Raw genomic sequence first — 27,417 nt, 5'->3', positions numbered from 1 at the left:
GAACTAGGTAGGCAATCCCTCTCTGACTGCATGAGTAAGTCTCCCCTCTCCTCCCCCTGGAGGGTCAGACCCAAGAAAAACCCAGTAGTGCAGTTAACCCCTAACTTCCTGCTTGGGCAGCGGTAACCACTACCTGCCTACGAAGTGAACATGCATACCTGCTTTAATAAATCAGACATGTAATGTTTCCAACACCATAACCTTTATTCCCAATATGCAGCGATCATAAAGAACAAAAACACATCTCCCAAAAACTGCAGTGGTTAAAAGAAGTATGGTGGACGTCTTGCTAAGTATGGTTGCCCTATATTTAACTACATGAAATTGAGACAAGCCCCCAGTATTGCCTGTTGTCTCCCTGCAGCTGCCAATGTACCCTGCTTTCGATGGGTTTCCCACAACTAGCTGTGAGAGGCAGCTCTATTGAAAGCAATGGGAGGCTGCCAGCTCTTCCAGCTTATAATGGCCACTTGCATGTAATCTCTCATGCAGCGATCACATGCAAGCGATCGGCCCTGGACACAGACTGCCTGCATCCGGGGCCGATCACCCACATGTGATCGCTGTATGAAAGATTACATGGGAGTGGCCACGATTAGCTGGGAGAGCCGGCAGCCTCCCATTGCTTTCAATGGCACTGCCTTTTGCAGCTAACCTCTGGAACCACTGCTGGGGTTCTCACATCTAATTGGAGGCAGGGTGCATTCGTAGATGTGAATGCACACCAAGTCTCTAGGTGCAGGAGTGCCTAGGCAACTTCACATATCAGCAAGCACATTGCTGTTTTTCAAGAGCAATCCTTATCAATATATACTGTACATATATTCTATAAATATACATTTTTAGAATCTAACCTAGGCATAATTAACTCATAAGTAAAGTTAAGTACTCGTTAGTGTAATTTTTTTGCTTTGTGAATGCAGTTGTGCAAGCTTTTTATATTGGTGTAAGCAAATATTTCATAAATACCCATTGATTCTGACAGTTTCTTCTCTCTCTCCCTCCCCCCTTTTTTAATAGGGTGACCAGTAGTTCCCAATTCTGCAGAGTGGTGGCGTCTCTGTGTTTTATCCAATCCACTGCAGTCAATGCCCCCTGCTGGTTGTGTGACAGCTACTCTGACCATTTAGTAGCAGAGACAGGGGCATCCTGTTACCAATTACCTAATGTAACTGCCCCCTTTTGTGGGCAGCAAAGCCTGTTACAGTAAGGAAGTTTTACAGCAACGTGCACATTACCAGAAGGTGTGGTGACACACATTATGTGTGTTGGTGCAACGTAGTGCCATTCTGGCACCACATTGCAGTTTTTTTACACACATTGGTTGCAGTACAGCAGCTTACTAACAAGTGTTGCCATGCATTTTTGAAGCATTACCATGCTTTGGGCTACCCATTCAAATAACTGGACTGGCCCAATGCAGCACAATTAAAGCAACAGTGTGCACCCAGCTTTAGTGGAAAAATATTTTGTCTACTGGCAGAATCAAGGGTTATAAAATTATGTTTTGGGGGGAGGGGGGGGGGGAGAATGGGGAACAGTCTGTGTCTGCATCATATATGTCATTTTTGTAATGTTGCATATACTCTAACATTTTCAAATGTTCCTTATAGAAAGTTTCCACTTCTTTTGTTTAGGTCCATTTTAATGTTGTGAGTTTATAAAACATTGTGCTTATGAACACTTCTTTGCTATGACTTTCATAATATATAACTAGAAAATGTAAAAAATGCCAGTTTCTGTTTTACAAAGAATATAAAAGGGGGCACATTATGTGGCCACTTGTGTGGGATTGTGGCCACCTGGTAGAAGTTTGGTTAGTTAAAAGCATAGGGTTATAGGTGTACAGTAGGCTAGTGAAAGGTTAAATTTACCTGAGCATTGCAGCAAATATTAGCCAATCAGTGTGCAGGGAGAGTTTCTGGCAGGCTGGGCAGAGGCTATATAAACCTGGTTTGGGCTAGAGTGCTTCCTTTTGCACAGAAGAGCAGCAAGGAAGAATTTTCAGCCAAAGAGTCCCAGAATTGCTGTCCCACCTGCTGCCATGGAGGCCCTGCTAAAACAGCTGATAGAGAAGGCGGAGAGTGCGGGAGGTGAAGCATGGCTGAGGCAGTGTCTCTCAGCGTCCGGAGCTGAAGAGAGAATGCCGGCGGAAGCGCATCCTGTTTCTTCACAGGCAGAAGCGCCTGCAGCGAGGCCGAGTGTACTTACAGTGCGGGAGACGAGAGCGCGGAGGAGCCGGGCCCCAGAGAGGGAGAAGACGCCAGAGAAGCCAGCCAGTGTGACGGACAGTGAGCCACCGTGCGGCGCCATGGATCTGAAGACGGCTCAGGCGCGCATGCGCCGTACATCTAAGAAGAGAAGAAGAGCCTCCCTATCTCCAAGAAGGGGTGGCGGAGGGCGGGCTAACGCCTGCCAGGCGGACCCAGAGAAGGAGAGAGGGCGTCTGCCATCTCCACAGAGGAGCATTCCTGTAGTGTCCAGAACGCCTGCTGTGGGAGTGTCTACAACACAGCATGGAACACTAGGAGCAGCCCCCAGCGTGCTAATGGAGGAAGCTGAGCAGCGACCTGTTCTCCCCCCAGCAGCTGGTGAGTTATGCAGGGTTCAGGATTTGTCCTCATTGATTAACTCTTTGTCCTCTCTAGTGCAATCTTTCTCTCAAGTCTCCCCTGCTGTTTCTCCTCTCTCTGCTAAGCCTGTTTTGTCTATTCAGCAGCAGCCAAGCTGTGAGCTTAGTTTCTCTCCTGCGGTGTCTACTGTCCCTAATTTGTATGGGGTTAATGTCACAGATGACAATGTTAGCCATAATATATTTAAAGAGGAGAATACTATGCCTATGCATGCACCTTTACTGGGAGGTAGTGGTGTGCCGGAAGTATGTATGAAAGGTGCGATGCCATGTGAAATGTCACCTTTGGGCTACCACCTGAGTTTGGGAGTTAAAGAAAAAATATGGAAAGGTGATTTTGTAGATTTGTTATCATTGTTGCCTGCACACAAGGAACTGTTGGTTAGGACGGATAAAAGAGATGACAAGCAGGAGGAGGAGCGGCGCAGGGGGGCTCCTAGGTCTTTCCATAACTGGCTGCAGGCGTTTTGTATATTCGCCGGAGTAATGGCAGAAAAGCACCCTGAGAGGTGTGGGGGCTTATTCCAGCACCTGGACCATGTCTTGGAGGCGTACAAGAGCTTCGGGGGGTTGGGCTGGTATTACTACGACGAATCTTTTCGTCAGAAGCTGTCGGTCCACCCCTCTTTAAGATGGGGTATGAAGGATGTGGGCCTGTGGCTGAACTTAATGTCTCCGCAGAGGCAGAATCCTGTTAGGCAGCCGGTAGGAAACATACAGAATGCAGCATATCGCAAAGGTTGCTGCTTCGCTTTCAATGAGAATCAATGTCGGTGGAATGCGGCTTGCCGTTATAAGCACGAGTGTTCGTTCTGTGCGGGCCCACATCCAGTGAGTAAGTGTTTTAGAAAGAACGCTGCTGTTGGGCAAACCACAAAGGATATTTTTCCAAAAAGCCTGCACGCCTGTGAGGCTGGAAAGAATGCGTCCGTGGTTGGACAGGTACCCAAACAGGGAGAGGGCCCGTTTTCTCATTGAAGGTTTTGAGAGAGGTTTCCCTTTGCCTTCATTTGTGGGAAAGGGATGTACAGAGGTGGGCAACCTGAAGTCAGTGGAAAATTTTCCACAGGTGGTTAGGGACAAGATTTTTAAAGAAATCGAGCTGGGTAGGGTGGCGGGTCCTTTTGATCGGCCGCCTTTTGACAATTTTCGTGTTTCTCCACTGGGAGTGGTCCCCAAAAAGGAGCCGAATGAATTCCGGGTCATACATCACCTCTCTTACCCGAAGGGAAGCTCGCTGAATGATGACATCGATGAGACTCTGTCATCAGTATCTTATGCCACGTTTGAAGAAGCCATAGCTAAGATTCGGCTTTTCGGGCAAGGGGCATTGTTGGCAAAGGCGGACATAAAGTCCGCATTTCGACTTTTGCCTATATCACCTTTGGCATTCAATTCTTTGGGCTTTCAGCTGGAGGGTTTGTATTTTTTTGACAAAAGCCTCCCTATGGGATGTTCTTTGTCCTGTTCGTATTTCGAAACATTTTCTTCTTTTTTGCACTGGGTGGTGTCAGCCAAGTCAGGTAGTGTGGGAGTGCTGCACTACCTGGACGATTTTTTATTCGTGGGCCCACCAGATTCGGTTGATTGTCTGTCTTTGTTGCAAACCTTTTGGACAGTGGCGGAGGACTTTGGGGTTCCTCTGGCGGAAGAAAAAACTTGCTTGCCCGCTACAAAAATGATATTTTTGGGTATTCAGATTGATACCGAACGCATGGAGTTTTGTTTGCCTATGGACAAGGTGGCAAGGTTGAAATCTCTGGTACAGTCATTCATGTCGCGGAGAAAGGTTCTGTTGAAAGAAATGCAGTCCTTTTTAGGTTTGCTAGCGTTCGCGTGCAGAATTATGCCCATGGGTAGGGTGTTTTCCAGACGTCTTTACCTGTCCACTTCGGGCTTGAAGGCCCCATTTTCCCACATCAGATTGACTAGCGACCTTCGGGAGGATTTGTCGGTTTGGGCGGAATTTCTTGAAATGTACAATGGTCGTTCATTTTTTCAGGAAGAGTTTGTTTTTGCCCCGGATTTCCGCTTGTTTACGGACGCGGCGGGTTCTAAGGGCTTCGGAGCAATTTGGCAGACACACTGGTGTTGTGCAGGATGGCCGGATTCGTGGAGGATTGGAGGGCTGACGAAGAACGTGGTTTTGTTGGAACTGTTTCCGATATTAGTGGCATTGGAACTATGGGGTTCCTGTTTCGCGAACAGAAGGATTTTGGTGGAAACTGACAACAAAGGGGTCTTGTTTGCGGTAAACTGCCTTTCATCCAAATCTATTCCTGTAATTAAGGTGCTCAGGAGGGTTGTCCTTTTGTGTTTACAGTACAATATATGGTTGAAGGCAAAACATACACCGGGTGTCTTGAATAATCTGGCCGACGCTCTATCTCGGTTTCAGATGGATCGGTTTCGCCAGCTGCTGCCGGAGGCGGACGAAGAAGGTACCGAGATTCCGAGCCGAGTGTGGACAGTTGTTGGGACCTAGTCGAGAGAACGATAGTGGGATCAGTGGCCCCGAGGACATGGGCGAGCTACGCTGCTGCCTGGAGAAGTTGGTTGGCTTTCACGGAGGCGAAGGGCCAGATGGAAGGTCGACCGGAGGAATGTTGGGTTTTGGAGTTTGTAGGTTCTTTGATGCAGCGGAAACTGTCTTATAGTCACTTGCGTAAGACACTGGCGGGCATTTCCTTTTTCTGCCGCTTGAAGGGTTTTCCGGCTTGTACATCTTATTTTTCAGTACAGCAATTATTGAAAGGCTATAGGAAGGAAGTGTCGGTAATAGATGACAGGAGACCTATTTCTATTGAATTATTGGGGGATATCTGCGGTATGACTTCATCAGTATGTAGTTCCGTTTACGAAGCACTGTTGTTCAGAACAGCTTTTGTCTTGACCTTTTTTGGGGCGCTGCGCATCTCGGAGTTGATACCGTTATCAAAAAAAGCAGAAGGGGGCCTTTTCTATGATCAGGTGGTGGTGGGCAGGGAAGATATCGGGATTTGGTTACGGCGCTCAAAGTCAGACACCTTGGGGAGAGGTGTGGGGATTACTATCAAGGCCCAACAGAATAAGGATATTTGCCCGTTGAGTATGGTTAAAAGATTTTTGAAAGTAAGGCCAGTTTGTGGTCGACATTTTTTAGTTCACCTGGATTCTACTCCTCTAACGAAATACCAGTTTGACTTCATTCTACACAAATGCTTAGAGCGGCTGGGTTTAAGTAATTTTAGGTTTTCCTCACACTCATTTAGGATAGGGGCAGCATCGGAGGCGGCTAGGAGGGGATTTTCGGATAGGGTAATACAAAGTATGGGAAGGTGGAAATCTAAATGTTTTAAAGTATATGTAAGGCCTAACTTGTTTGTTTGAATTCTCCAGGTTCTCAGCGAGCAGTCTGGATACTGGGACACTCCTTTATTTTCTGGGCGAGAAAGAGAGCATCGCAACGTGTTTACAGTACAAATTTAGCTCTACCTCCGGAGTTTAGATTGTTTTGGAAAGGAATTAGAGGCCTGCAGTGGCACCAGCTGTACTTTCATTTGTCTAGATTATTCCAAGTTTGGCCTCCTCCGGCCATTGTGATTATCCATGCTGGGGGTAACGACATTGGTAATATTAAGACATTAGATTTATTATTTAAAATGAAACAAGATTTACATTTATTTTCCCTTTCTTCCCCTGGGACGGTGGTGGTGTTCTCCGAGATAGTTCCTCGGCTTCCTTGGCTTTCCTCATCACAGAGGAAGGTTATGGAGAAGATGAGGAAGAAGGTCAATAGGGCGATGGAGAAGTTTATGCCGTCTATCGGCGGCTTGTCCTATAGGCATGTAGATTTGGAGGGTGGCATCCAGGGGCTTTATCGCCAGGATGGCATTCACCTTTCAGATGTGGGGATTGATATCTTTAATCTAGGGCTGCAAAATAGCATTGAAAAGGCCGCGGTGGTGGGGTAGGGCCGTCCTTGTTGCTCAAGTCCGGCTGGTGGGGACATTGTATTTCATATGGTATTTGATTTGATTGATGCTCGAGTTGTTCTATAACTGAGCAATTATAAGTTATTCAGTTTGAGTGTTTTTTACAAGCAAGTAATTTTTATGAATTAATTTATTTCATTTAAACCAATAAAGCGTGCCGCGGCCTTTTTCTTTGCCAAAAAACTTGAAGTCAGTGTTATTATTTATATTAAATTAAGTATGGTTAAGCGGGAGTGTGGCCTACAATTCCATATAAAAGGGGGCACATTATGTGGCCACTTGTGTGGGATTGTGGCCACCTGGTAGAAGTTTGGTTAGTTAAAAGCATAGGGTTATAGGTGTACAGTAGGCTAGTGAAAGGTTAAATTTACCTGAGCATTGCAGCAAATATTAGCCAATCAGTGTGCAGGGAGAGTTTCTGGCAGGCTGGGCAGAGGCTATATAAACCTGGTTTGGGCTAGAGTGCTTCCTTTTGCACAGAAGAGCAGCAAGGAAGAATTTTCCCCGCCCCCCCTCCCCTTTGTCGCGAGCACCTTTGTGTGGTTGGGTCACCCTAGTAGACTAGGGGGGACATTGTATTTCATATGGTATTTGATTTGATTGATGCTCGAGTTGTTCTATAACTGAGCAATTATAAGTTATTCAGTTTGAGTGTTTTTTACAAGCAAGTAATTTTTATGAATTAATTTATTTCATTTAAACCAATAAAGCGTGCCGCGGCCTTTTTCTTTGCCAAAAAACTTGAAGTCAGTGTTATTATTTATATTAAATTAAGTATGGTTAAGCGGGAGTGTGGCCTACAATTCCATAGGACTGACCATGTGGAAATGATCAGCAAGCCTTAGCATAAGGTATCAGGGTTTCACAGGAGGAGATATACTGTGATTTTTCACTAACATTCTTTTTTCATTTTCCCTTATTTAATTCAAGCACTTATGAACTGTGAGGCTTTAAACCATTAGGCTTCATTCACACGGGCATGGGATTATTTGCATTTTAATGCATTTAAAAGACATTTCTAAATGCATATAAATGAATGCAATGATTTAAAATGGTAAAATGAACACTGTGCAATTACTTGCACTCAGTTTAAGTACATTAAAATAATTTCTAAATCTGTGTGTCCAGGGGCAGAAAAGATAGTCTGAACTCGCCTAAACACATACATTTAGGTTTTATTCAAACGAGTGCTCACTGCTGAGCTGTGTTCAGGCAATACAAAGAAACAGAATAGGAGCACATCGGCAGCCAAGTTGGACAGACATGCAGAGACAGGTGCACGGACCTTTAAGGACTGGTCGATGTACCTGTCCCTACACTGCCTGTAAAATTTTGGCTGTGCTGGTAAGAAGGGCTATTTTTAATATTGATTGGACCCTGGGCAAATATTTTCTTGCCCCCCCCCCCCCATGGTAGGTAGTTCCTAATGGCTCAGTTGATAGCAGTGGTAACAGTTAGCGGCCACAAAGCTCTCTCACTAGACCCAGCAGCATATCAGCAGTGATCCATCTGATCAGGGGTTTGATCACTCTGGGTTGCCCGTGGTGACTCTGGTGGGCAAGCAGGGAGTTACACTGACAACCCATAGCTCACCACTCCCCTGTCCCAGCACAGCCAGCTGTATGCACAGTAAACTAGCGGAGAAAGCAGGCAGATGAGTTGAGGGGGATAAGAGGATCGGCTGCCCGGCTATAGTGGGAAAACTATTTGTGGGCTCAAGGGCAGCTGCTTTGTGCCCCACAGCAATTTCTGGGCCTGGGGCAACTCCCCCTTTTGCCCCGCCTTTAAGACAGCCCTGCTGGTGAGTCTGTACAGCCCATACACTCTCGTCCACTTTCTATGGGTTGCCTGCAGGCAGCTCAGCAATTTAAAATACAACTGATTCAGGTTGCTGCACAGGGTGGAGCAACTATGTAAATAAGCCCTTAAATGCAAGAGAAATTGATCTAGAAAGTATAAAGCTCGTTTGTACCTCCCAGATCAATTTCTCCTGCATTTAGATAAAAGAAAACACAGGAGGCCCATATGGATGATGTATTACAGGAAAGTCACTGTGAAAAGTGGCCTAGTCATTAATTATGTTGCTTTTATCAGACATGTGTTAGTTGTAAATGCAAAAAACTGATTTGAGCAAACCTATTCCTTCATAGAGCTCCGATTTTTTGTTATGCTAGAACTTTAACGGCTAGATTATCTATATTGTTAAAATCCATCTAGTTACTGGGACAGCATGGTGGCTAGCTGGTTATCGCCAGGACCTTGTTGGAGTCCTACCAGTGACTTGCCGGTTTCTGTGTTCTTTCTGTTTGCATAGTTTTGTTATAGGACCCGCCCTCCCCGGTAGGAAGTTGGGTTTCTTTGCGTTCAACTGTGTTTTGACTTTCAGCTTGTCCCCATGTGTGTCTATGATTACGATAAGGATTGCAAACTCTTATGCTGGCATAGGTGATGAAGTTCATTTTTGTTGGACAAAACGCTGCTTACCAATGTTAACTGTGTATATATTGTATTGTACAAGGAGTTATATAAGTGACTGGATACCAGCCCATAAATCTTGACTAAGCATTTGTGAAAGTGGTAGACAGACTTTTCCAGTAATGAATTACCTAAACTTCTTCACAGGTAATAGAAAATGTCATAGCATTAGTCATTTGGCTTGCCAGTTTTAACTGCTTTTTTTTTTTTTTCTAACCTGTCTACTCGGTCATTAAATATGCAGTTCGTGTTTTATGTTTAAAAATAGAAATGACTTGCTACTATTTTTCCTGGGGCTCTTCACTGTAAACACTTTAACCGTGAATGCAGATGCCATAACTCAGGTGTTTTATGAGGAATAAAGAAGTTCATGTAGTACTTCATGGAAGTTTTTTAATGGTTACTTAAATAAAGGGTTTTATGTGATGGTCGTTGAGCCCACATATCTGGTATAAACACACCGTAATCATGGCATTTATTATAGCCCATGTTATAAATACAGTAAAATTATAGCAAGTCAGTTTTAATGCTTCTTTCATTACACAGCGATGAAGTAAATAAATCAAGTTTATGCGTGTGATGAACGATTGGACAGATGTAGGGTGTATTGTTAGGGCAGGAAGCAGAGGACTATAGGATTTTTTTGGGATATTACAGTATATATTGTTAGTTGCTGCAAAACACACACTCAAATCCCTTAATAAATGTTGATAAGACTTGGCAGAATGCAGTATAGCAATGACTTGCAAGGGTTCTCTGTTTCTCATTGCCTAAAATATGATCTGGAAATGGATTTACAATAGGCGAATAGGCTTTTTAATTTGCAAGAGGGTTTGTTCTTTGGAAAGGAATTTTCCCCTAGCTTAGTAAATGAGGTGAAGCTTTGCTAGCTTCCACCATCCAATCATGTGTAAGCAAAAATACTGTTTTTTAATGTTCATTGCACGCAGCTAGGTATTCTTTGCAAAGTAAATTTTTGCCACATTCACTAAGCTAATGGAAAATGTCCTTGCAAAGTGGACAGCCTATTCATAAACCCTCTTATGTAGCAAGCGTGTAAAGCCAGATAAAATGTGCTAAGGCAGGGCTTCCCAAACTTTTTTGGGCCGAGACCCACTTCTGAATACAGTTATTTTTCGTGACCCACTTCCTTGTAATTGAAATCTGTAAAGCGCTACAGAATTTGTTGGCACTATATAAATGCAAATAATAATAATAATGCATATTTTAAAGTGAGGGGGATGTCAAATTAAAAATAGAAGCTGCCATGAATTCCTGACACTGCCGGGCCACCTGGTCCTCTTATGACCCCATGGCTGCCGTCTCTGCCCGCTATAGCTGAGAGAATCCCACCGCCAGTCTAGCCACCACCACTCCTGCCAGCAGGACCGGGGAGCTGGCTCTGCACCCCATGAACATATCCTACAACTTACATAACAGCCCACCTACGTACGCAAATATCCTCCTCGCGGGAAATGCAGACCAGCCTCCGTAAACTGTGTGGGTGGGGTCCTGAATCCATCGCGATTTGACTGCTCTGGCTCTCTGTAATTTGCGCGGGCTTGCACAGCACAATATAAGCGGGCCCACTCTTAGTGATATCCGGCTCAGTGCGACCCACTCAAATGCAGCTCGCGACCCACCAGTGGGTCCTGACCCACAGTTTGGGAACTCCTGTGCTAGGGTATTCATGGAGTAGTTGAATGTACAAGCACAGTCTGACCATCTATTGGCATATCTCTCACCAGGAGCCACGGCCTCATTTGATGTTTATTTAAGCCCACATTAGAAAAAAAAATTCTAAAGTCTCTAATCCTTCTTGCATCCAAATATGATGTGTAAATGGATGAGCTCATTCATTTTAAATGAAACCAGACTCACTACTATAAGCAACATATTGTCAGTTTGAGTCGAGCTGTACAGTCGATCAAACAAAATACTAAAACAGGATCTTGTTTTTTAGTTTGCGGAACATCTTTCCTTTGAGCAGTGCTTGCACCTCCTCATTCTTAGGTTCTGTTGCTGTTTACTAGTGAATTGCTGTAGTTTGGTGTTGCTGCGCCTCCCTGTGCTCAAATTTGTATATAAATTATAAATTCAAAAATAAAGCTCCAATTGTCAACACAATAAAGTGATCACATAGAACATATTCCAAACAAAATACGGTATATATGTGTATATATATATATATATATATATATATATATATATATATATATATATATATATATATATATATATATAATCTCTGTGATTATACAATATAAACCAATGAGGTCTCTATAATTGTGCTCCAATAATATACATCTGTGTCCCCTGTACCCTTGTCACAACCCCTTTTCTTCATCTTGGATAAACTGTTTAGCAGATATTACACACAATTTATATGTTTTTACCATTAAGATTTTAGAGGTTCTTCTGACTCAGAACACCCTCTTTGGAGTTTTGGATCTAGAGCTTACTAATCTGCATTGTTATTGTTATTAGTAGTGCTATATTACTCTGTGAAAATATAAATATGGTGATGAACCAAAATACCCACACAAAAGGATAAAAGCAGAATATAAATAGTGATTAATAAATTACCGTATTTTCCGGCGTATAAGATGACTGGGCGTATAAGACGACCCCCCCTAATTTTCAAGTTAAAACATAGGTTTTGGGCTATACTCGCCATATAAGACTACCCCCCTTCCGAAGCAAGGCAACACCATTGAAAAACATCAGATTTCTCATAGATCTCAAAGGTACCCTAGTACTGTAATACATGTAATCTCTCATAATATCTCCAAGGTACCCTAAGTATTACCGGTAGATGTAATCTCAAGACGCTGGCTGTGCGGGAATCCTGTACCGGTATACCGTATGTACCGTAGCTTCGGCTACATACAGTATACCCGCTGAGCCAATCACAGTGAGCGATGTATTCTGTTATTGAATGCAAAGCCTGCTCGGATTGGCAGAGTCAGAGAGGCGGGCTGATGTTAGTCCGCCAATCCGATCAGGCTTTGCATTCAATAATAGAATACATCGCTCTCCCTGATTGGCTCAGCGTAGTACACTGTATGTAGCCGAAGCTACGGTACATACGGTATACCAGTACAGGATTCCCACGCAGTCAGCATCTCGAGAGATTACATCTACCGGTAATAATTATACATAGGTTACCTTGGAGATATTATACTCGGCGTATAAGACGACCCCCCATTTTTGGGGGATTTTTTTGAGGTTCAAAAGTAGTCTTATACGCCAGAAAATACAGTAATAAATTAATTAGTGTGGGAAAATCCCAAACATAGAAGCTGCAATCCACACGTGTTTGTGAAATATGAAAAATGAATACTTAATCGTAAGAAAAGATTGCGCTCAACTATACCACTAGTGCAAATTAAACAACATCTGTGCAAAAATTGCCAAATAAATATTAAGATAAATAATATGATCAAATATAATACTTAAAATTCAGTGAATAAATAAATCCGTGAATAATTAATAAAAATTGACAATAAAAAAGAGAAAGTCTATAAAGTGACAATGAATATCGGGATTTAAGCGGTGTTTGTCACCGCTTAAATCCGGATATTCATTGTCACTTTATAGACTTTCTCTTTTTTATGGACAATTTTTATTAATTATTCACGGATTTATTTATTTATTCACTGAATTTTAAGTATTATATTTGATCATATTATTTATTTATTTATCTTAATATTTATTTCGCAATTTTGCACAGATATTGTTTAATTTGCACTAGTGGTATAGTTGAGTGCAATCTTTTCTTAGGATTAACTATTCATTTTTCCTATATTACTCTGTATCTGCATTTATTATACGCTTTATGCTATGTTCTTCTACATTGCCGTTACAATTCTGAATATCTGAATAATCACTTTGAGTATAGGTCTTTGACCAGGCTAGTTCTCTACAGGAATTACGTGTAATTAACTTGTATGTAGTATTTCGCTGAACCTTTACAGTTTCTAATGTCTTATATGGTATATTGATTCAATACAATTTTTCTGGAAAAGCAAAATATATACATCTGTGACTTTGATTCGGTGACAAGTAGCAATCTTCTGTGACTTGTTGGCTCCCACAACCTCTAATTCTTGTGCTCACCTCCCTTGCTGGACCTACTGCATACAAGGTCAAAAAACACTTTTTTCTTTGGCAGGGAGTGCCTTAGAGTTATGGGATGTTCCTTGGTGGCTGTTTTCCTACTTCTATGGTGTTCACATGAATCTGGTGTATATCCCTTTTAATATGCGTATCTGTCCTATTATGGGCTCAGACAATAGGGACTCCCATAGTGTAATATGTGCATAATAAAAGGGATATACACCAGTTTCATGTGAATAACATAGGAGTAGAAAACTAGCCACCTAGGAACTTCCCACAACTCTAAGGCACTCCCTGCCAAAGGGAAAAGTGTTTTTGACCTTGCAAGCAGCAGGTCCAGCAAGTGAGGTGAGTGCATAAGGTTTAGAGGTGGTGGGAGCCATAAAGTCACAGAAGATTGCTTCTTTGCCCCCGAATCAAAGTCACAGATGTACAGTATATTGTTGGAGCACAATTATAGAGACTTCCTTGGTTTATATTGTACAATCACAGACACTATATTTATGTTTGGAATATGTTCTATGTGATCACTATATTGTATTGCTAATTGGCGTTTTTTTTTTTTTTTGATTTTTTTTTTTTTTAATGTATTATTTATATACAAATTTGAGCACAGGAAGGGGCAGCAGGTTTTATACACTTATATTCACTTGGATGTGGGAACATGTTTTCTGCATGCAGCCCCCAATACACGATTATACAGCTGCAAGAAAAAGTTTGTGAACCCTTTGGAATGATATGGATTTCTGCACAAATTGGTCATAAAATGTGATCTGATCACAACAATAGACAATAACAGTCTGCTTAAACTAATAACACACAAAGAATGAAATGTTGCCATGTTTTTATTGAACATACCATGTAAACATTCACAGTGCAGGTGGAAAAAGTATGTGAACCCCTAGACTAATGACATCTCCAAGAGGTAATTGGAATGAGATGTCAGCCAACTGGAGTCCAATCAATGAGATGAAATTGGAGGTATTGGTTACAGCTGCCCTGCCCTATAAAAAACACACACCAGTTCTGGGTTTGCTTTTCACAAGAAGCATTGTCTGATGTGAATGATGACTCGCACAAAAGAGCTCTCAGAAGACCTACAATTAAGAATTGTTGACTTGCATAAAGCTGGAAAGGGTTATAAAAGTATCTCCAAAAGTCTTGCTGTTCATCAGTCCACGGTAAGACAAATTGTCTATAAATGGAGAAAGTTCAGCACTGCTGCTACTCTCCCTAGGAGTGGCCGTCCTTTAAAGATGACTGCAAGAGCACAGCGCAGACTGCTGAATGAGATGAAGAAGAATCCTAGAGTGTCAGCCAAAGACTTACAAAAGTCACTGGCAAATGCTAACATCCCTGTTAGCGAATCTACAATACGTAAAACACTAAACAAGAATGGATTTCATGGGAGGATACCAGAGAGGAAGCCACTGCTGTCCAAACAAAACATTGCTGCACGTTTACAGTTTGCACGCACAAGAGCACCTGGATGTTCCACAGCAGTACTGGCAAAATATTCTGTGGACAGATGAAACCAAAGTTGAGTTGTTTGGAAGAAACACACAACACTATGTGTGGCGAAAAAGAGGCACAGCACACCAACATCAAAACCTCATCCCAACTATGAAGTATGGTGGTGGGGGCATCATGGTTTGGGGCTGGGCCTGGACGGATTGCTATCATCAAAGGAAAAAGGAATTCCCAAGTTTATAAAGACAGTTTGCAGGAGAACTTAAGGCCATCTGTCTGCCAGCTGAAGCTCAACAGAAGATGGGTGTTGCAACAGGATAATGACCCATAGCATAGAAGTAAATCAACAACAGAATGGCTTAAACAGACGAAAATACGCCTTCTGAAGTGGCCCAGTCAGAGTCCTGACCTCAACCCGATTGAAATGCTGTGGCATGACCTCAAAAAAGCGATTCACACCAGACATCCCAAGAATATTGCTGAACTGAAACAGTTCTGTTAAGAGGAATGGTCAAGAATTACTCCTGACCGCTGTGCACGTCTGATCTGTAACTACAGGAAACGTTTGGTTGACGTTATTGCTGCCAAAAGAGGTTCAACCAGTTATTAAATCCAAGGGTTCACATACTTTTTCCACCTGCACTGTGAATGTTTACATGGTGTGTTCAATAAAAACATGGCAACATTTCATTCTTTGTGTGTTACTAGTTTAAGCAAACTGTGATTGTTTATGTTGGGACTTAGATGATGATCAGATCACATTTTATGACCCATTTGTGCAGAAATCCATATCATTCCAAAGGGTTCACATACTTTTTCTTGCAGCTGTATAATAGGAAGGTTTTTGTAGGCAGCCCAGAATATTATACACATTTTAATTTTGTAGTTTGGTGTTGCCTCCTCTTAACCGAGAAGTGGACAAGTTGTAAAGAAATACAAGAAAAGTTTGCTTTTAGTTGAAATCTGTGTTTTTCTTGGTTGGGATTCGGGGTGCAGTTAAGGATTATTACATTTTAGGACTTTAAATCAAACACATGAACATTCATGAGGTTATTTTAGGTTTTTATGGGATTTTTCACTCCCAGAAAAAGGGGGGAAAAGGATAGTAAGCGTGGTAAGAGTAGTAGTGTTTTCCATTTGGGCATCCACCGATCAGCTTTTAACTACTTGGGTTGTGCACCCAGTCTCAGAATATTTTATTAGCCTGAGCTCATTTGAATAATCCCAGCTGCTGACATAAACCCCTCACAAACATTTATACTCTAAGTGGAGGTGTTTCATTCAAAATGCGTAACACGTAGGCCTTGTCCACATGGACATGCTTGCGTGCGCCTGTGCATGGGCCGTGTTTACCCGCACAGGGATGCAGAGATGCTCCATGCATCCCTGTGCAGCCAGTCCCATTTATGTCAATTGGGGTGCAGCAGCTGCATAAACACAGCCACTGCTCCCAATATGGTAGTCATATGGGTGTGGGTGCTTGCGGGTGGACCCCAACACAGATGTCAACTGGTAGCACCAGCTTTGTCCATGCAACCACTGCATCCGAAATAACACGAATGGGACTGCCTGCATGAGGATGCATAAAACACCTGTGCATGCCCATTTGGGCAAACATAGCCCTAGCGCAGGTATATACTTAAGTATGCCTGGGTGAACAAGGCCTTATCCATTATTAATCTTACATTTGTGGTTATAAATTACTTTATTTTGCATTGCTTCCCATGCCAACTTGTGCATGTATTACTTATTGTGCCCATTGGATCAAAAACTTTAAGAGCAAAATAAATGTTCATGTTAGTCTATTACTCAATGCTGTCGTAAGGTAAAGCAACTCTAAACAGAAGCAGAGAGACACGTCCTAAAAACAGATTTATTACAAAGTTATAGCCATAAATTCCCCTTTTGGCTGTAGTAAAGTTGCATGTGTGACTGAATGAAACATGACCCTGACGACTTCTTAAGTATGCATATGTTTAAAGTGGAAATCTGTCTTGTCTTCAGTAATAAATCTGTCTTTGAACTCCGAAAACTGTTGCACTTGGCTTCCCAGGGGGACAGGTGCACAGGTTTGCAAACATGTCGCAGAGACGTCGCTGACGCTACTGATTGTGTGGCTAATTTGCTTGAAAAATGTACTGCATAGTTTCTACCAATCTTTATTGCAACACTGTTATTTTGCAAAGAAATGCTAAACTTTTCCTGTGTTTCACCCACCAGTGTTAAAGAATCCAATCTACAAGTTCTATCGATTCCCCGCATCTGACAACAAGTGGATCTGTGTACGGGAGCAGATGTCAGAGAGCATCATGTCTTTCCATATCCCAAAGCAACTGCTAACCCTCTATTTAAAAGAAGACACCAGAAGGTAAAAAAAAAAGCAAGTGAACAGTGTCATGTTATTCAAGGCAGCTGAAATGATTAGCTACCAGGATGTTTTCATTCCTAATTGCCTTGCAATCATTTACCATAAGGCAGACTCTCCAAATCCTTCCACAGCTTACTGTCATGGCACATAGCATTGAAATGTATTGCAGAGTATTTCATTCCCAAGGCAACACTCTTTCTCTTGGCAAGAACTGAATTAAAGTGCTTGCTCAGCCAACTTTTAATTGATCCCAATTAGATGTGCAAAGCAAAGCTGAAATTCTTGTGGTCATGCTCATTTATTTTAATATAGGAGAACCAAGTTCTCATTTCTCATTTATTTGCTGGATGCAGGTTTTAACACGTCAACGAATTGAGACTCACAACTTTGAAGTTTACAGTATTTTTAGATGCTCATATTGTAATTTGTAACCAGGCTAGATGATATGTGCAGTTATTGAACAGGCAAACAAAATATTGGTCAAAGATAAGCATAAGGAAATACTGTAGCCGTTCTATCATAAATGCTGGTTTAGAAATAGCTGACATCTGGTTCCTTGGGACATGAAGAGACAGTGGTCTGTGTTTTCTTAAGCCTCGTACATACGCACCGATTGTCGGCCGAACGATCGGCCGTCTTTTGTCCAGTGCTGTCGTGTTGGTTGAAATGTGCTCAAGACTGCACGCGAATTTTGTCGGCCAACAACAACCAACTTCAGAATGTGATGGTTAACTTTCCGTGTGTTTTTTCTTCTCTGAGCATGCCCAGTCTTGCTCATCTGGCTTTTGTCGGCCGAAATCTGTACTGACTGACGAACAATCGGCCGTTCTGGTGACGGCCAACAAAAATTTTATAGCATGCAGACCAGATTTTGTTCGGCCGAAAAGTCGCAGTCGGTTGTCGGAAGCATCATACTAACAAACCGACAATCGGCCGATCGGACGTTGGCCGAATATTTAGGGCCGACAATCGGTACTTGTGTACGGGCCTTTACAGTAGGAAATGGCCAACATGGCACAGAACCTGTTAACCCCTTTTTATAGGGTAGGAAAGGGTTAGGTTCTCAATTAAGTTATTTCTTTCCATCTGTGTCACTCTGGGGAGCTTTATTGAAACTTCTTTTCTTGGAGAATCAACTGGAAATGAGAAGAAATATCCCTCAAGTAAAAGCAATTCCCATCTTGGATATTTGTCACCATTGAATGATTTATCTTCGACCATTGCCCTGGAGATGGCTTTAAAATTTTGGATTTTCCTGTACTTCATGTCTTAGGGACAATGGTCACTAGGACCAATCCAAGAGGGTGAATCTACCCTGCAGGTACACAGACAGAAAATAAAAATACAAAGAGGTCAACCTACGGGATCCAATACCAAAAATATTTGTATACATTTCATTGTTTAGCCAAACTTGGCAATACTTCTACTACTTGGACTACATTTGAGTTCAAATTATGTTTTTACCATTTCATCTGTCTGCATTTTTGGAACATTGACTTTCTCCAAGGTAGTCTATAGCATGGCTGGTTGTTATGATATATAAGAGGACTGACAAGACTTCTGCTAGTTGTAGAGGTGTGGGGAAAATTGATTGTAGTTTCTATGGATGTAATTGCAATTTCACTTAGTCAAGATCTGCTTTGATTTTTCTACTTTCTTGCTTGATGTGGTGGTTTGGTGTGCCTTAGACAGACTTTCTTTACACTTCTTGAAAGTCTACCCTATTGACTGTAATTCCCTGATGAAGTATGGCAATCATTGGCAGTCATTCATCGTTGTGTATAGAGGACATTGTGTATATAACAATGTCTTATCATCCAGAAAGGCAATTCGTAATAGTTGCCTGTTTTTAGTAGTTGTATTGTTGCGTATGCAAGAAGCCATAGTAAACAATCACATCAGTGTGTACCATAGTAATAGAAGTCAAATGACTTATTGGTTATTTCGGTTAATTTACTGTGGATATCATTATTGCTGAACCTCAAGTACATTAGTGAATAGGAGCTCTTATCTTTTGCCTGTCCAAATGTGATGCAAGCTAAAAATGTTATAGAACATACACTGTGAACATTTATCCATAGGGACTTCTGTAACTCCCACGGTGCTCTTGAGGCCTGGCAGCAGCTATATTTTACTCAGATTCTGAGTAGAGTGAGTAGGAAATAATGCAGGCTTTAGACTGGATAGGGGTTTACTCCTGTAACTTATGGTGGTTTTGCAATAATATCTAAAACATGAGCCGTGACAATGTGTTTATCATTAACCTGCCATTATCTTTAGCAGGCAGCTTGCTGTAAAGTTTGCAGCCAGAGTCAACAAAACTTGATATGCTGCATCGCCAGCCTTCTTTATTACTGATAAAAAAATCATGTTGCGAATACTGTAAATGTTTCTTTTTTATTTTGCATAAAAACGTTAAAAGAAAAAGATTTATTTTCAGCTTTCTGTAGGGTTTTGCTGTGCTCCACATTTCAAGCGCTTTAAAAGGTTGATTTTCCCTGAAGGTAACAATGAATCACTTGATCTTAATTGCTTCTTGTGCTTTGGAGCATATAATGTATTACTGCTGAATATTACAGTTTAGTTATGTCATTTCTCTATACACAGACAAATCTGGACATATTTACTTTTATCTCTAATGAGCATAAACATGCTAGTACATTTTTTCATCAGAGGTGAAATGATAAGACAGAGATCAGAAGTTCTGGCAGAAGAGGGCAACCATTTAGATGTTGTTAATGTCATATGCAACTCTCTGACTCCTGATAGGGGCTATATACAATTTATAATTTTGCTGATCAATGTTAGAATATGGAAGAGCATAATTTCATAGTGGATTAACCAGCATTTCATTTTAGCATTTTTTGGGGTAGAATGGGACCCAAAATAGGAAATCACTCACAAGCACTGAGTTTATTATTAAAGCTAAACTCCAGGAATTCGGTCACTTTCTAAAATGTGCTAGATTACTATGGGGAATAGGTTAAGTCCACAACAGTGTATGCCACCTCATGGATTTATCTCTTCAATTTACATTTTTACTGACTGCCAGGAGCATAGCTATCACTAAACATTTTTTGCTCCGCTGCTGGACCTTCTTGTCTCCTCTCCTTTAGCTGCAGAGCCGCATGCAGCTACTGTGCCTGCCCCTCGACTACTTCTGTCCAATCACAAAGAGCTTTGCATTAAGTGAACCAATTTACAAATTACAAAGCCTTCTGTGAGTGGACAGCGAAGGGGAGGGGTGGGCAGACCTGCTGCTGGATGGGAAAGCAGTGTCTCTCTCGCCAGAGCTCCCGGAGTATTGTGAGAGCTGTACTCTTGGCTCTCAGTAAAACTGTTACTTGTGAAAAAAAGAGAAATCCAAAAGGTGACATGCACCTTATTAAATTTAACCCATATTAAGCCAGCACTTTAGAAAGTAGCTGAATTTCTGGAGTTTGGCTTTTGCACCTGATTGATGTGGCTACCAGATATGCCTGAATTAAAATACAACTAAAGGCAAAACTTTTTTTTCTTTTTTTTTTAATAGAGTGGAGAGGGATTAGAACCCATGTCAGGTTTGTATTGTTTATATCCCCCGTAGGGAAACTCAACCTCTTTTGCCCTGTTTCCAATTATCATCTAGAGAGTGACTGTGAAAGAAAATCACATATTTTCGGGCTGTCATCAGAACAGGATTACAGGGGAAATCTTTTAATAGGGACACTAGTTCTGTTGACTCTGGTAACAATCAGGGATCCCCTCCCTTTAAAGGCATAACATCTCATATCCTGTTTAGGGTATGGAACAAGAAGTGTGTCCCCAATGGGACACAGATGGGTGAAAAAAAACTGATGGGATACTACACCCAAAATAAAATCAAAAGTTTTGCTTTTTGACACTGCACAGCAGCACTGGAGATGGGGAGAAGGGGCAGCTACGAAGGACATGTTTCTTTGCCCTGTGCTGTCCATCAATAGAATAAACATTTTTAAGTTTAGCACCCTCCTAGGTAGGTGCTTTAAAAAAGCATTTATTTGCTATTTCTGCTTATCAGGGGAGCCTGATCTGTTAGTTTGCCTGTCACATATTTCCAGGTGTGGTTCAGTGGGTATGAGGGAGTGTCCCCACTGCATCCAATGAGGGAGCTTGTTGAACAGTGGAGGAAACCCAGCCAGTGACAGATCAGGGTTTATGGCAGTCCCAGAGGGAGGGCATTCCTGCAATCCATCCTGGGATTGGCCATAAATATGAAGGGACATGTGACAGGGCATCTTTGGTGGGAAGCAGAGTCCCAGGTGGAGGCAGACGGCTGGTCTCTCCTGCAGTGTGAGAGGAAAGTGGTCTTAGGCGGTCAGCCTAGTGAACCGGGTGTGGAGCTGACATGCAGAGGATCCAGAGTGCTGACAGTGTCTCTCAGGAAAAACAGTGTCATGAGTACTCAGGGACTTGCCAAGGGGTCTGCCCAGGAAGGGGGACCACTCCAGAGAAGTCAGGGGGATCAAGGAGCTAGCTCACACAGGAAGTGTAACAGTAAAGGGGGTGCTGTGTAGTTGACCCTGAAGTATAGGAACAAAGGGGGTGCCAGGAAGGACCCTGAAGTTTGTTCTGCAGTACAGTACAGTTTACCTCAGACAGTTAATTTATTACTATGTCATTGCTACTGACAAGGTAAAGCAGTGGCCTAGCAACATTCAGCATTATTCAGTCGTCCCAGCTACTTTTTCATAGTTATACAAGTTGGAGTATCCCCCTCATTCCCTTCTCCCATCCAAGTTCTCAATAAAAACACAAAAACCAAAGCTCCTAGACTGTTTCCTGACTGAGCCAAAATTACTTGGAGAATGTTGAACTGTTGTGTTGTTGCTAATGGTAACCCAGGGGAACCCATAACCAGCAGCTCCCAAGGGAGTAGTGCTACATAAGGAAGGGAGGGCAGAGTGATGATCTCATCAGTGCTCTGTGTCCGTTTCTTTTAAATGTTGTCTTGTGTTTGTAAAATATTTATTCCGAATGTTTTCACCTGCAATCAATGGGACTTTCAATTATTTGCTGACGAAGGAGCAAATATATATGTTTTGGTTTGTTTTTTTGAGAATATTACACCAAGGTGTTGGTTTATGATTGGTAGACACATACTATATATGGTATACACTCATCGCCACTTTATTAAGTACACCTTGCTAGTACTGGTTTGGATCCCCTTTTGCCTTCAGAACTGGCTTAATTCTTTGTGGCATAGATTCCCCAAGGTATTGAAAATTATGGCATCCCACAGTTGCTGTAGATTTGCTGGCTGCACATCCATGATGCAAATTTCCCGTTCCACCATTGGATTGAGATCTGGTGACTGTGGAGGCCATTGGAGTAGAATGTACCTAATTTCATGTTCAAGAAACCAGTTTGAGATGATTTAAGCTTTGTGACATGGTGCATAATCCTGTCCTGCTGGAAGTAGCCAGAAAAATATTCCCCACACCGTTATACCACCACCAGCCTGAACCATTGATACAAGGCAGGATGGATCCATGCTTTCATGTTGTGTATGCCAAATTCGAACCCTACCGTCTGAATGTCTCTGGTGAAATCGAGACTCATCAGACCAGACAGCCTTTATCAAACGTCACAGCAATATTTATCCAATCTTCTATTGTCCAATTTCGGTGAGCCTGTGTGAATTGTAGCCTCAGTTTCCTGTTCTTAGCTGACAGGAGTGGCACCCAGTGTGGTCTTCTGCTGCTGTAGCTCCTCTGCTTTAAGGTTTGAGGTGTTGTGCATTTAGAGATGGTATTCTGCATACCTTGGTTGTAACGAGTGGTTATTTTACATTACTGTTGTCTTTCTATCATCTCCACTAGTCTCTACTAGTCTGCCCATTCTCCTCTTACCTCTGACATCAACAAAGCATTTTCATCCACAAAACTGCCGCTCACTGGATATTTTCGCTTTTGTGCACTTTTCTCTGTAAACCCTAGTGATGTTTGTGTGTGAAAATCCCAGTAGACCAGCAATTTTTGAAATACTCAGACAAGCCTGTGTGGCACCAACAACCATGTAACCTAAATCCCCTTTCTTTCCCATTCTGATGCTCAGTTTGAATTTCAGCAAGTTGTCTTCCCCACTTCTAGATGCCTAAATGTGTTGCGTGATTGGCTAATTAGCAATTTGTGTTATTAAGAAATTGTACAGGTCTACCTAAAAAAGTGGCCCGTGAGTATATATCACCATTTGGCACTACTCATGCAATCATTTTATGAGCCACTTTAAATACTACAACAAGCACAGTGGAAGCATTTTTTTACAGGTTCTAACCATGTGTTTGCTATGATAAGAAATGCACAAAAATGGTCTTTGGATTATAATTATATTGCCCTGCCCTGCTTTCCTTACTATATGTGAGGTAGTGTGAGATTTTGGGCAGCTCCATTGTCTTCCTCCATTGTGTACGTTGGCTAGTATCAGGCAAACTCAGGGTAGTTACTACACTGGCGTGGGGTGACATGAGAAGAGATTCTTGTTTCTGTTCTGGTCCTGAAACATAATCAGCATCCCTTAACGATCATAATAACATTGCCAGTGAATTACTGCATTGAGGAGAATGGCACAAGCATTATCTTGAAATGAATCTGAAATTTAAAGAGGCATTATAACAGAGTTTATTATTGCTTGGATTACATTTTATTAACAGTGATAGCAAAGCTAGCATTGGATAATGTAATCCAATGGCAATATCTAAATGACAGCTATAAAACAAGACAGTATAGGAACTATCCTTTTCCAAATTAATTATTAATTGTTAGTGGTGTGTAGAATTTCACTTTAATAATCATTTTTGCTAGAGTGGTTTCATTATTGTAAACTAAGTATTATCCAAGGAAGAAATTTTCATGTCAGAATTGAAATCCTTCTTTGCGTGTAGAGTCAGTGGTAAAATTATGATTGTGTGGCAGCTATTTATCTAGCGGCTATAAAGAAGTTTCACACGCGTCAAATAATTCCACTGCTGCTGTTATGTAGGTTACTTTCCCTAGCAGCTTGACAGGCCATTTCTGATAAATTGTAAATACTTTATTTTCCTCCAAGGCTTAAGTAATCTTCAAATTAATCATGTGCTCATTCATGCTAAAGAAAAGAGTACTTCTTAATCTAGAACATGTGGGTAATTAGTAGTTACTCCAGAGCACAACAGAATAGCAATCCATGTAAATTTAAAAATGATAATCACTGCATCTATATGTTGCAGTTTTGCATTACAACTAACAGACAAAGATGATCAAATTTTAGTAGAACTTTTTTTTTTTTTTTTTTTATATGAATATTGTGATTTTACATGTAAATACTACTTTAAACAAAAGTATGTTTTTGCAAAAGAAAAAAAAATAAAGCTTTATTATGTCAATGTAAAAATAATGTTGTATTTGCTTTAAACAAAAGTATGTTTTTGCAAAAGAAAAAAAAATAAAGCTTTATTATGTCAATGTAAAAATAATGTTGTATTTGCACTCCATTGTGCAAAGTTTATAGGCTTTCCTCCTTATAATTGCTGTCTTTGGGAGTTTACAGTTCTAAGTCCCGTAGGTGGCTCTCAGCCGTAATAGCTCCAGCATCAGCAATTACATCCTGTAATTCAGTTAGCAAGCAAGCATTTCCACTTGCAACAAAGCAGAGGTTTGACCTCCTTATTAAATGCAAGAAGTATAAATACAGTATCATAAACTAATCAGCAAATCCTCACACCTAGGGCACACTCTATTATAAAATAAAATGTGGCATAGGCTTTGGTAATATACATAAATCTTCAAAAGTGTAAAACAGTCACCTTAGAAAAAAAATGTGCCATTTAGGGAAAGTATCTACCACCCAAATAAGGGAAATTATCATTTGCAATCAGATAGGTCTGTGCAAAATACAGTAGCCACATAATAAGTCACAATAAGTATAACTTTTTTAAAAACTCAAAATGCAATGATGAAAAATACTACAATTAAATACAGTATCATGTGCAAAAGTTCAATTTCTAATTGTAACCACTACTGATTATATATATATATATATATATATATATATATATATATATATATATATATATATATATATATATATATATTGTGGGAGATTAGCTCGGTGGCGGGCCTTGGGGGGATTCGTTACACAGGGAGATAGCCGAGAAGTGGTTGCAAACAACAGTGTAATTTTCTTCACACAAGTGCAAGCTTCAAAAACAGCATAATTCAAAATAAACATAAATAAAATAAATCCTTGCCACTGTGGACGGCTACCTTCTCACATACAGGAACCTACCTATGGAGTCTGTCTCCAACCTACTGTTGGGCAAACTTTGCTGATCCTACAGCAGACACTCCATAGTCCATGTTTTTTCTTCACACAACAAATGTCCATTGAACATGTCCCTTTACTCTTCACATAGAACACATGTTCATTGGACTTTCCTTTCACATAGAAAACATCCATTGTTTTTTCCTGTTCACCCAGCAAACAGTTCATTTATTTCTTTTCACATAGAAATAGTCCAGACCTCACCTTGAGTAGTCTTCACACTTTTTACCCTCCTCAGCGCACATCGCTCCAGGAGGTCTTCTCCCATGCTCACACAGCGTCGGGAGGCACACATCTGACTGACCTCCTCTCCCCAGCTTCACACAGCGTCAGGAGGCAGCAATCCTTCTCCCATGCCCACACAGCGTCGGGAGGTACACAGCTGACTGTCCTCCTCTCCCCAGCTCACACAGCGTCAGGAGGCAGCAATCAATAGACTTCCTTTGGACAAATTATAGAGGCCTTAACTTCCTCATTCCGAACAGCTGAAGGCCTTTCAACTTCCTTAAGCTGTCCTGGCTACCTTTCCTGCTGCCTTTGCAGCCGACACCCTATAGTAATTGGTGAATTTTCTAAACCAGGTGGAAATGTATCTCCTGTCTGTGACTACATCCACAGATTTACCTGACTTCCTGTCACAATATATATATATATATATATATATATATATATATATATATATATATATATATATATATATATTTATAAATAACTTTTTGTATGTGTGTTGTGCAATAAAAATGTAGAATTGTAAGATTATGTGCCATTTTTTCTAATACAGTTGTTGTTTCAGACTTGTTTTAGACTTTTCTATTATAGAGTTTAGCAGTGAAGTGTTGTACCATGCTTAACTACAGCAGTAGGAAACTAATTTAAGTGACACCAAGCACTGGGATTAACTAAATTTTTACTTTCATGTAATATGGAAGGTGAGATTGATGGCATAGGAGGTTTACACAGTAAAGAAACCATGTTTACTGACTTAAAGTGGACCTTGCACCTACCAAAAAGTTATTTCAGCTGTGCTAGTACTTTCTTTTGAATAAACACACTTACAAGCCCAGTGAATGTAGCATTGTCCTCTTCTTATAGGAAAAACTTTTATCATCATTTTGGATAGAGCAAGGAAGGGTTATAACCCATGTCTGATCTTTTTTCACCATCTGTGTCCCATTGCAGAGATTTCCCTTCACTTCCTGTCCCATAGCCAAACAGGAAGTGAGAGGAAATCCCTGTAAATCAAGGGAATTCCTTGGGGACCCCCAGGCCACAAGAACTCGTGTGTACCCATTGAAAGATTTCCCCCACTTCCACTTTTAATGACAATGGTAAACAGGAGAGGGTGAATCTCCTTAATGGGGACAGAGACCACAATAAAAACTGGCATGTGTTCTAATCCCTCTCCACTCTATCCAAAACGAAAAAACAAAGTTTTGCCTTTAGTTCTACTTTAACTTCCAGACTCTATATCCCGATTCTGTCCTGTGCAGCCATCTTGGTTTCTGCTCCATAATCAATGACACAGCAACAGATCTCACACCTGCACAGGGAGAAAATCTGACGCAATATCATTTTATTTATAGGTGGAGCTAGATATTGTGCAATTTCAATCCCTTAAAGTAACTGCTGCCTCCTTGGATATGTGACTTGAGTATTTCAGGAGGTGAGGGATTTATATATACAGTATCATCCTTACCTATGTGAGAACTGAGGAGGTTGGCGGGTACAATTAGGAGAAGAGAAAAAAAAAGTATTTCAGAGTAATAAAATCTAAAATATTTCAGCTTTTAATAAGGTGTAGAGGAGATGTAATCTTTTGGTCAAAAAGTCAGTTTATTGTGAAGTAGAACTAGGTAAAGGTACACTGTACTTTATTGGTATTTAACAAAAGAACCACTTAAATAATAGTGAACAGTGATATGTGTGGGTATGGGGAGCGATGATTTCTCCATTTTCCCTGTAAAGATAGAGGCTGCTGCTAAATTATGAATCCATAAAATTCTACTTTAAACAAATATGATTTGATCTTATAATCAAAGTGTTATAAAACCATATGCTCT

At 41.1% G+C, this 27,417-nt stretch overlaps 2 protein-coding genes across 5 annotated transcripts in view; both read left to right on the top strand.

Annotated features, from left to right (window-relative positions):
* INPP4B (inositol polyphosphate-4-phosphatase type II B) overlaps positions 1-27,417 on the top strand; it is a 944,562-nt gene that overhangs the window by 629,014 nt on the left and 288,131 nt on the right. For all 4 annotated transcript variants that reach the window (XM_082244155.1, XM_082244154.1, XM_082244153.1 and 1 more), the window contains one exon: positions 16,891-17,038. In XM_082244155.1, coding sequence (XP_082100281.1) covers positions 16,891-17,038 — 148 coding nt within the window. The remainder of the gene's footprint in view (positions 1-16,890; positions 17,039-27,417) is intronic.
* Positions 2,045-6,585, top strand: LOC309544755 (uncharacterized protein; the record flags this gene model as incomplete). The annotated part of the gene is made up of 2 exons (XM_082243736.1): positions 2,045-2,591; positions 6,011-6,585. 2 exons carry the CDS (start codon positions 2,045-2,047, stop codon positions 6,583-6,585), a joined length of 1,122 nt encoding a protein of 373 aa, XP_082099862.1.

This window comes from Pelophylax lessonae (assembly GCF_965119305.1).
Source record: "Pelophylax lessonae genome assembly, chromosome: 1".
Lineage (NCBI taxonomy): Eukaryota > Metazoa > Chordata > Amphibia > Anura > Ranidae > Pelophylax > Pelophylax lessonae.
Note: the sequence above shows the minus strand (reverse complement) of the source record. Positions and strands in the feature narration are given on the sequence as shown.